This window comes from Rattus norvegicus, chromosome 14 (assembly GCF_036323735.1).
Source record: "Rattus norvegicus strain BN/NHsdMcwi chromosome 14, GRCr8, whole genome shotgun sequence".
NCBI classification, from domain to species: Eukaryota; Metazoa; Chordata; class Mammalia; order Rodentia; family Muridae; genus Rattus; species Rattus norvegicus.
This window is the reverse complement of record NC_086032.1, coordinates 45,745,563-45,756,606: the sequence shown is the minus strand read 5'-3', so window position 1 is coordinate 45,756,606 and position 11,044 is coordinate 45,745,563. Positions and strand designations below refer to the sequence as shown.

At 43.2% G+C, this 11,044-nt stretch overlaps 1 protein-coding gene across 1 annotated transcript; it reads left to right on the top strand.

The window, feature by feature from the left end:
• The first annotated feature begins 4,765 nt into the window (after positions 1–4,765).
• Slc25a52 (solute carrier family 25, member 52) lies at positions 4,766–9,014 on the top strand. The gene has a single exon (XM_223434.9). It carries the CDS (start codon positions 5,093–5,095, stop codon positions 5,996–5,998), a length of 906 nt encoding a protein of 301 aa, XP_223434.4. The 5' UTR covers positions 4,766–5,092; the 3' UTR covers positions 5,999–9,014.
• Positions 9,015–11,044: the final 2,030 nt, after the last annotated feature.

The window sequence follows — 11,044 nt, the reverse complement described above, 5'->3', positions numbered from 1 at the left end:
AAGATATGGTCTATGAGTTGTATTGTGTGTAGCTAGCTTTTGTGCTATGAGTTACAAGTAGTTTGTGATCTAGAGAATGATGTGTGCCAGACACTTAAGAAGCCTCACTACTCTGAAAGCAACTTTACTTGCACTTCATGATTTGCTTCCAGGAGTTTTCTAATTGGTTTCAAGTTTCTAATTGGCTTTTAAATAACCTTTTTTGGTCAATAAAATATTTGAAAACAGTGAAGATATCCAGAGACCTGTTCAGTGTCACTGTCTCAAGAAATTTCCAAATACTACTCCTGTCTGTCTCTCTGTCTCTGTTTCTCTCTGTCTCTCTGTCTCTCCTCTGTCTCTCTGTCTCTGTCTTTGTCTCTCTCTCTCTCTCTCTCTCTCTCTCTCTCTCTCTCTCTCTCTCTCTGTGTGTGTGTGTGCGTATGCAAATCCTTGTGAAAAGCCACTGAGAGTTAAGAGCATCTATTCTTAGGAGTTTAAGACAGAAAACCCGCACAGGACAAAAGTGAATCCTAAGTTATAATCTTTTTATCTTTATTAACTGGAGTATTTCTTATATATATTTTGATTGTCATTCCCTTTCCCGGTTACCGGGCCAACATCCCCTTAACCCCTCCCCCTACCCCTCTGTCTGGTGTGATTCTGCTAGGTCTGCCTTTATATGTTAGTTGACCTTTTTCCCTTACTGCTTTTAATATTCTTTCTTTATTTTGTGCATTTGGTGTTTTGACTATTATGTGATAGGAGGAGTTTCTTTTCTGGTCCAATCTATTTGGAGTTCTGTAGGCTTCTTGTATGTTTATGGGCATCTCTTTCTTTAGGTTAGGTAAGTTTTCATCTATGATTTTGTTGAAGATATTTACTGGTCCTTTGACCTGGGAGTCTTCACTCTCTTCTATACCTATTATCCTTAGATTTGATGTTCTCATTGATTCCTGGATTTCCTGTATGTTTTGGACCAGTAGCTTTTTCCATTTTACATTATCTTTGACAGTTGTGTTGATGATTTCTATGGAAACTTCTGCTCCTGAGATTCTCTCTTCTATCTCTTGTATTATGTTGGTGATGCTTGTATCTATGGCTCCTTGTCTCTTCCTTTGGTTTTCTATATCCAGGGTTGTTTCCCTGTGTTCCTTCTTTATTGCTTATATTTCCATTTTTTATTCCTTCAACTGTTTGATTGTGTTTTCCTGGAATTCTTTCAGGGATTTTTGTGATTCTTCTCTATAACTTTCTACTTGTTTATTTATGTTTTCCTGCGTTTCTCTAAGGGAGTTCTTTATGTCTTTCTTGAAGTCCTCCAGCATCATGATCAAATATGATTTTAAATCTAGATCTTGCTTTTCTGGTGTGTTTGCTTTGGTGGGAGAATTGGGCTCCGATGATGCCATGTAGTCTTGGTTTCTGTTGCTTGGATTCCTGTGCCTGCTTCTTGCCATCAGATTGTCTCTGGTGTTACTTTGTTCTGCTATTTCTGACAGCGGCTAGACCTTCCTATAGGCCTGTGTGTCAGGAGTGCTGTATACATGTTTTCCTCTTTTCTTTCAGCCAGATATGGGAACTGAGTGTTCTTCTTTTGGGTGTGTAGTCTTTCCTGCCTACTGGTCTTCAGCTGTTCCTGTGGGCCTATGTCCTGAGTCCACCAGGCAGGTCACTTGGAGCAGAAAAGTTGGTCTTACCTGTGGTCCTGTGGCTCAAGTTGCTTGTGGGGGGCTGCTTTTGAGCTCTCTGAGAAGGTGGCAACCAGGAGGGCCTGTGCCACCTTTTCTGGGAGCCCTGTGCACTGGGGTCCCAGATGGTATTAGGTGTTTTCCTCTGGAGTCAGAAATGTGGGCAGAGTGTCGTCTCTTCTGGCTTCCCAGGCTTGTCTGCTCCTATGAAGGTTTACCTCTCCCTCCCATGGGATTTGGGTGCAGAGAACTGTTGATCTGGTCCCTTCAGGTCCATGTGGGTCTGGAGCGCCTAAGTTATAATCATACCAAAATCGCACCTTTGATGCTCTTTGCTCTGGGATTCTGTTTCTAATTTATGAATTGAGTAACATCCTTACCTACTGCCTAGAAAACTTAAAAACCTATGTTAACTCTCTAACATGCATTTTGAAGAAAAATCACAATTAATGATTTCATGATTAAGAAATATTCACATATTCACAACACACACACACACACACACACCACTATGAAAATAAATATAGCTATTGCACCAAAAATTTATAATAACTCTAGTTACCTACATAAGACACATAGTAGAACAAGATAGCCAAAATTCTGGCATAGATGGGAGAAATCTACTCCAGGCCTGTGGATGAAGTCTCTGATGGTAGCAGAAGAAGGCATCGATCTGTGAGTATACCAGAATGTCAGTAGGAGTCATTTTGTTACTATGTTCTCCAATGTCTTAAAACCATACAAACAAAGAAGAAAATCAAAGAAAACAAAATATTAATTACTTGATCTTGGGATTTATATCTATTCACTCATTTTTTTCATGAGCTAACTTGGTAAACACTGAGTATTTATTCTATTATGCCTTGATTAGGTGTGTTGGAAGATATATAAAACAACAAGAAAAGCTTTCTTCACTCATTATTAAGTGAGGTCTACAAAAAGTTAGTAAACACATAGCCACTTAATAAGGTCCATATGATGAAAATGCACAAAAATTAAAGCAGAAAAAAAGTGTAAGATTGAACTATAATGAGGAAAGGGGGAAAGGTTACTGCCCTACTTTGCTTCTCTGTTGTTGTGATAAAACACTAATGAAAAACAACATAGAGGGGAAAGGGTTTATTTGGCTTGTGTTTTCAGAATGCTGTTCATCACTGAGGGAAGTCAGGGCAGAACCTTAGGCAGAAGTCTGAAAAGAGCATCTATAACAGAGACCGTGGAGGAATACTATTTGCTGGGCTGCTGTTAGACTTTGCTTATCATGCTTTCTTGTATAATTCAGGACCCCTTGCCCAGAGACTGCACCACCTACTGTGGGTCTTTCTATATCAATCACTAATCAAAAAAAAAAAAAATCATCCATTAGACATGCTTACAGGCTGATCTGATTGAGGTAATATTTTCAATTGAGGTTATTCCTTCCCAGGTAGATCTTATTTGTATCAAACTGATTTTTAAAAAATTAAAATAAGCAACCCAGTTACCTGGAGGTTGTGACTTGACTTAAAGACTAAAGAAATTAAGAAAATAGAGAATTACTTTTGGGTGTGAAAAATGATGTGCAAAATCTCCAGGGAAAGGAGGAGGTAAGCCTTTGTGAGTATCTGAAAACAAGAAGGTAGCTAGAATGACTAGTGAGAGTTAAATGTAAATAAGAAATACTCAAGTTAATAAAGAAAAAAAGAAAAAAAAAGAGGTAAGGGGTAAAAAACAGCAGCAGCATGGTGACTTTGTAACATTTCCTTGGCAGTGGGGAAGGTTTTTACATTTTGAAGTGAGCTTAAGTGAAGATACTGTTATTTGAGATTCCTCAATTGAGAACTCTATTTAGCTCTCTTTCCCATTTTTAATCGGGTCACTTGGTTTTCTGGAATCTAACTTCTTGAGCTCTTCGTGTATTTTGGATGTTACTCCTCTAACAGATGTATGGTTGGTAAAGATCTTTTCCTAATGTACAGTTTGCCATTTTGTCCTATTGAAACTGTCCTTTGCCTCACAGAAGCTTTTCAATTTTATGAGATCCCATTTGACAATTCTTGATCTTAAAGCATAAGCCGTTAGTGTTCTTTTCAGGAAAATTTCCCCTGTGCCAATGTGTTCAAGGTTCTTTCCCAGTTTCTCTTCTATTAGATTCATCTTACCTGGATTTATGTGGAGGTCCCTGATCCATTTTGACCTGAGCTTTGTACCAGGAGATAAGAATGGGCCAATTTGATCACATTTTGATCATCCGTCTTGAGTTTCATTTGTTCTAGGCATCTAGGGTAATTCAAGCATTTGGGCTAATAGCCACTTATCAATGAGTGCATACCATGTGTGTTTTTCTGTGATTGGGTTACCTCAAAATGTGAATTTTCACTCCTTCTTTAAAAGGGGAACAAGAATACCCTTGGCAGGGAATAGAGAGGCAAAGATTAAAACAGACACAGAAGGAACACCCATTCAGAGACTGCCCCACATGTGGCCCATGCATATATACAGCCATCCAATTAGACAGAATGGATGAAGCAAAGAAGTGCAGGCCGACAGGAGCCAGATGTAGATCTCTCCCGAGAGACACAGCCAGAATACAGCAAACACAGAGGCGTATGCCAGCAGCAAACCACTGAATTGAGAATAGGACCCCTGCTGAAGGAATCAGAGAAAGAACTGGAAAAGCTTGAAGGGGCTCGTGACCCCTTATGAACAACAATGCCAAGCAACCAGAGCTTCCAGGGACTAAGCCACTACCTAAAGACTATACATGGACTGACCCTGGACTCTGACCTCATAGGTAGCAATGAATATCCTAGTAAGATCACCAGTGGAAGGGGAAGCCCTGGGTCCTGCTAAGACTGAACCCCCAGTGAACTAGATTGTTGGGGGGAGGGCGGCAAGGGGGGGAGGATGGGGAGGGGAACACCCATAAAGAAGGGGAGGGGGGAGGGGGATATTTGACCGGAAACCGGGAAGGGGAATAACACTCGAAATGTATATAAGAAATACTCAAGTTAATAAAAAAATAAATAAATAAAAAATAAAATGTAAATATAAAACAATCCAATAAAAATAAATTAATTAATTTAAAAAAAAAAAGAATGGGCCAATTTGGCTCGCTCGCCGGCCGTCCTGCGGGCGGGCGCAGGGGGCCATGGGCATGGTGGTTCACACCTTTAATCTCAGTACTCTAGGGGGCAGAGGCAGGTGGATCTCTTGAGTTCAAAGCCAGCCTGGTATACAGAGCAAGTTCCAGGACAGCCAAGGCTACACAGAGAAACCCTGTCTCAAAAAAAAAGGAAATGCACTTAGTCAAAATTGACTTCAGAAGAGAGAAGGCTAACGATGGAAAACACTGGGAAAGTGACCAGAAAGCTGTCCTTGGTGCCAGGCCCAGTTGATGTCACAGGCTAAGTCTTCCCCAGAGAGGAGCAGCTGGAAGCACCATGCTGGGCTCGGAAGCTCATGACAAGAGGCCTCCGATGTTGACCTCATCAAACCAGGATTTGTCACCTCACCTCGCGGACGTGGGGCAAATAAAGCATTACTTCTGTGGCTGCTGCGCCGCTTTCAACAACGTGGCCATCACGTACCCCGTTCAGAAGATCTTCTTCCGGCAGCAGCTGTACCGCATCAAAACCTGGGACGCCATCCTGCAGTTGAGGAAGGATGGGTTCCGCAACTTGTACCGGGGAATCTTCCCCCCACTGATGCAGAAGACGACCACGCTGGCGCTTATGTTTGGTCTGTATGAGGACCTGTCGTGCCTGCTCCGCAAGCACGTGAGCAACGCTCCTGAGTTTGCCACGCGAAGTGTGGCAGCGCTGCTTGCCAGGACAACAGAAGCCATTCTCACTCCATTGGAAAGGGTTCAGACTTTGTTTCAGGACCACAAGCATCGCGATAAGTTCACTAACACTTACCAGGCCTTCCGGGCGCTCAGATGCCATGGGGTTGCAGAGTATTACCGAGGCTTGGTCCCCATCCTTTTCCGAAATGGGTTCAGCAATATCCTTTTTTTTTTTTTTTTTGGCCTTCGAGGGCCCATTAAGGAGCATCTGCCTACTGCCACTACACAGAGTGCACATCTGGTCAACGACTTCATCTGTGGAGGTGTGCTCGGAGCCATGCTGGGCTTCTTAAGCTTCCCCGTTAATGTTGTAAAAGCTCGAATACAGTCTCAGATTGGTGGGCCGTTCCAGTCTCTTCCCATGGTTTTCAAGACAATCTGGATAGAACGGGACAGGAAACTGATCAATCTTTTCAGAGGTGCACATCTGAATCACCACCGCTCGCTCATCTCCTGGGGAATAATCAATGCAACTTATGAGTTTTTGTTAAAGATTGTGTGATAAGGTCACTACCTGAGATGTTATTCTCAACTGAGTAAACCTAAGGAAAATGCAATTTGGCTTTGTTCCTAATTGGCTTAAATACAGGTGGTGTCATTAAGATCAAGCCCTAATTACGGACAAAGCCTTGACAAACAGTGCAGATTTCAGTGGGCAGGGGTCAGGGTTGGGGTTTGGTCATTTCTCCAGAGCCTCAGGCTGTTGCCTGGGAACCAGCCTGTACCTGATGGCCTTTCAGGGCAACTGTCATGGGAATAGATCTCATCCTCCCGGAAGGGTTGCTAGGCCTTCTGTGTGGAAACTGTGGTGTCAGCAGCAGCCAGAGCACATGCTCCTGGCCCAGGGCTTCTCAGGCTCACTCTCACCTCATGTATTTTGTCTCTGCTCGTAGGAGAGTCATCGTCATTAAACCCGAGCTCTGCATGGAGGACTGGAGCAGAGGTGGCGCTCAGTGCCATGGCTGTGGCTCCATGATGAATTGTTGGGGTTAGCTTTGAAATGACGTGCTGTTAAGATAGCCATTCTCCAAACTATTTCTGTTCAGTTTTGATAGAATTAAGCAGCTAGTGAAAGCTTCCATTTTACTGTTTAGCTTTGAACATTTTCTGCTTAATTCTGAATATGACTTTAAGCCCTTCCAGAATGTCCTTGTGCTGTTTTTACTGAATTAATTGCCAAAAGATCGGGTGCCCTAGTTAACACATTGTGTGTTTCACCGCTGTAAGCGGTTCACTGCAAGCTCTACTGTTTTGCTTGACTTGTTTGTGCTACTGGTTTGGACACAGCCGACCAGTGGGGACACTGTCCCTTGTGAGTAGTAACTATCATGTCTGTCCTGTTCTCTGGTACTAGACTTTAAAAAATAAACACTTCCATATAGTTTTACTTTGGGTATCTTAATACAGTCCCAGGTCTTTTTTTCTGGTTTCTCAGTGTTGCAGAGTAAGGTAAGGAGCAGAGGCTGCTTCCCCTCCATCCAGCCCCCTCTGTCTCTGAAAAGAAAGATGTCAAGGTTCTGACACTCTAGGAGCCCGGTTACCACTGTGCCACTTAAAAGTGTCTGCTCTAGGGTTTGGGGATTTAGCTCAGTGGTAGAGCGCTTGCCTAGTCCCCAGCTCTGAAAAAAAGAAAAAAAAAGTGTCTGCTCTAAGTAACAGCACTGACTTCTGGGGCTCACTCAGGTAGGACTCAACTGGCTGGAACCAGGCCAAGGAGCCACACAGTTATTTTCTGAGTAAATATTGTGACAAGACTAACAATTCAACTGAAATAACATGTCTGGAGAAGTAGCTTAGAATGTTAAAGAAGCTGTCTGTAAACACCACAGGTAAACTTGTTTCCCAGGATTTGACACAAGAAAGTCAGTTTCTTTGTTTTTTTTAATGGTGCTAGGGATTGAACCCAGGGCCTTGCACATCCTAGGCACTTGCTGTCCCGCTGAGCTACACTCCAGCCTCCCAATTTTTGTTTTACTTGATTTTATTTTGAGACCGGTTCTCAACATTCTGACTTCTGAATGCTGGGATTAAAGGCATCCCCAGTCCTTAAGGATAAGTTTCTTACTAACAGTTTTTCATCTTAAGGTAATTGCATACAAGTGTGTGTGTGTGTGTGTGTGTGTGTGTGTGTGTGTGTGTGTGTGTACATGTGCGTGCACCTTCAGGCTGAAACCAGACCCTTAACTGGAGTTTCTGGGGAAGGTAATCCAAAACAGCTCTTTACCTCTAACTCCACTAAAGCTGGTTAAATGAAGCTAACATCACCCGGCTGTAAGGGTTGGGAGCCCAGTAAGTATTGGGGTGGCAGAAATGGAGGTCAGTGGCTTTGGAGCAACACTGATGGAAGAGTTGGTGCGGTATGGTGTGGTGCAGACGTTAAGGGGCAAATGTGAGGACTCAGCAGACAAGCATTTGACGGAGATCCATTTGAGTAGTACTGTGTCTCAGTTATGATTAGGTGAGAACTCTCACTAATGAGATAGCGCCTCGGTTCCTGACCCTCGTGTCCACGTGCAGTCTTGTGCACCCATGGCCTGTCCAAATGCAGCACAGGGGGAAGAGGGGGTGAGTTAATCAGGGACTACACTTGCTTGGCCCTGAGTGTCATTGGCCTTCAGAGAGAGGAAGAGGCCTTGTTCTCTTACACTCCATGCAGGTGGTTGTGTTAGTTGTAAAGCACTCCTGTGACGTGCATTTAAGGGTAGTGCTTTTGCTTTGCTGTCCTAATTATGTGGCATTCCTAATGCTTTTTAACTTTTAAACACTTTGTCACCCTTAGAGTTCTTGAAGACAAGATTGCAATGTATTACAGAGGTGGCTTTGTCTCTGATAACTTTGACAAAATTCAGAACTTGTGACCCACTTTGAACTTTTATGTCAGACTGTAATTAATAGAGTCTTAACTAGTACAGTGATATTTTTTAAAAGCAAAAAGACTAAAGAACTCTCCGAAAAGCTTTAAAGTGGCCTTTGTGTTACATGCGTGGCATGGGTGGCTCATGAGTGCAGGACACGAGTGATTCCTGTGTCCTATCTGATGTCACCAGGAACCTACGAGTTTCGCATTTAACACACGTCAGTGCCATAAACCCTCAGGACTGCAGCAGAGTCAACACACATCTGCATTGTGGCAAATTGGTGTTCGGCTTCTTTTGTGGTTAGAAACAGATGTGTGTGCCTATCAGCATTTATCTCGTGGTTGGTCTTATAATCACTTGCTATATATTGTGACCCTGTGCAATAAAGCAGAATTGTACATACATAGTTCTATTTGGGTACCTGAAATTCCTAAGCTCAATTACAATGTAGATAAACTTGTAAGGTTTAGAGGACTGGCCTCTCGAGTAAGTGGTTAACAGAGAATGAACCCTGGTTCCAGGGTGGTATGAGCCGAGTTGGTGTGGTCACAGCTGAATCAGACTGTTAGCAGTAAGGCATTCATACTTGGATTCCCTATGTCAAATGTATTTTTTTCTCATATACAAATAAATGCATATCAAAAATGAAAAAAAAAAGAATGGGCCAATTTGCATTCTTCTACAGGCTGACAACCAGTTGAACCAGTACCATTTGTTGAAAATGCTGCCTTTTTTCCCACTGGATAGTTTTTTTCTCCTTTGTCAAGGAACAAATAACTAATGCTGTGTGGGTTCATTTCTGGATCTTCATTTCTTTTCCATTAGTCATCATGAAAATGCAAATCAAAACAGCCCTGAGATTCCACCTCACATCTGTCAGAATGGCTAAGAACAAAAACTCAGGTGACAGAAGATGGTGGTGAGGATCTGGAGAGAGAGGAACACTCTTCCATTGTTGGTGGGATTGCAAACTGGTACAACCACTCTGGAAATCAGTCTGGTGGTTCCTGAGAAAATTGGAAATAGTTCTACCTGAGGACCCAGATATCCCACTCCTGGGCATATACCCAAAAGATGCTCTAACATTTAACAAGGACACATGCTCCACTATGTTCAAAGCAGCCTTATTTATAGTAGCCAGAAGCTATAAAGAACCCATATGTCCCTCAATAGAAGAATGGATACAGAAAATTTGGTACATTTGCACAGTGAAGTACTACACACCTTTTAAAAACACTGACTTCATGAAATTTACAGGCAAATGGATGGAACTTGAAAATATCATCCTGAGTGAGGTAACAAAAGAACACACATGGTACATCTCTCTGATAAGTGGATTGTAGCAAAAAACAAGCTCATAATACCCATGATACAACTCACAGATCATATGAAACCAAAGAAGAAAGAAGATCACACCAAAGTGTGGACGCTACAGTCCTGCTCAGAAGGGGACAAGAAAATAATCTCAGGGAAGTAGAAGGAGAGAGGGATCTGAGAGGAAGAGAGGAAGAGGAGAGAAAGGGGGGTGGTAGTTCAATTATGGGAGGAGATGGGAAAGAAGTACAGAGGGTCATGATTTTGAAACTAGGTGTATAGCAGTTGGGGAGAGGGAACTGGGAGTAGCCACTAGAAAGTCCCAGATGCGAGGGACCCAAGAAGTTCCCAGGACTCAACAAAGCAGAGAAAGAACCTGTAGAGACCATATCCACTGGATAGGCATGACCCACCATTGAGGGATGGGGTCACCTACCCACCTCAAAAATATTAATTCAGAATTCCTCCTATCAAAAGGAAATGCAGGGATAGAGTGGAGCAGAAACTGAAGGAAAGGCCATCCAGTGACTGCCACATGTAGGAATCCATGCCATCTGCAGACCAAACCCAGACATTATTTCTGATGTCAAGAAGTGTTTACTGACAGGAGACTGGTATAGCCTCTCCCCTGAGAGGCTCTGCCAGAACCTGACCAATATACATGTGGATGTATACAGCCAAACATTGGACTGAGTGTTGGGACCCCAATGGAGAAGTTAGGGTAAGCTGAAGGGGTTTGTAACCCCATAGGAAGAAGAACAATGTCAACCAACCAGATCCCCAAAGCTCCCAGGGAATAAACTACCAACCAACCAAAGAGTACACAAAGGGACCAAGGGCTTGAGATGTATGTACAGCAGGGAACTGCCTTATCTGACATCACTGGGAGGGAAGCCCCTTCGTCCTGTGGAGGCACCCAGGATAGGGAATGCTAGGGCACTGAGGCAGGAGTGAGTGGGCAGGTGGGGGAGTACTCTCACAGAGTCAGGGGAAAGGGGAGGGGATAAGAACATTGTGGAGGAGAAACTGGGAAGAGCAAAAACATTTGACATGTAATTAAGTAAAGTAACCAATAAAAAATAATTAAAAAAAAAAAAAACAACTAGACCCTCCAGAGCTCTCAGGGACTAAACCACCAACCAAACAGTACACTTGGGAAGACCTATAGTTCCAGCTACATATGTGGCAGAGGATGACCTTGTTGGACATAAATGGGAGGAGAAGACCTTGGTTCTGGGAGGGCTAGATATCTCAGTGTAGGGGAATGCCATGGCAGGGAGATGGGAGTGGGTGGGTGGTTGGGGGAGCACCCCCATAGAAGTAGGGGGAGGGCGGATGGGATGGGGCTTTGGAGATGGAAAACAGGGAAAGGGAAT

Coding starts and splice junctions, on each gene's coding strand:
- Slc25a52 (XM_223434.9), top strand. CDS start 5,093: ATGCTGGGCTCGGAAGCTCATGACAAGAGGCCTCCGATGTTGACCTCA.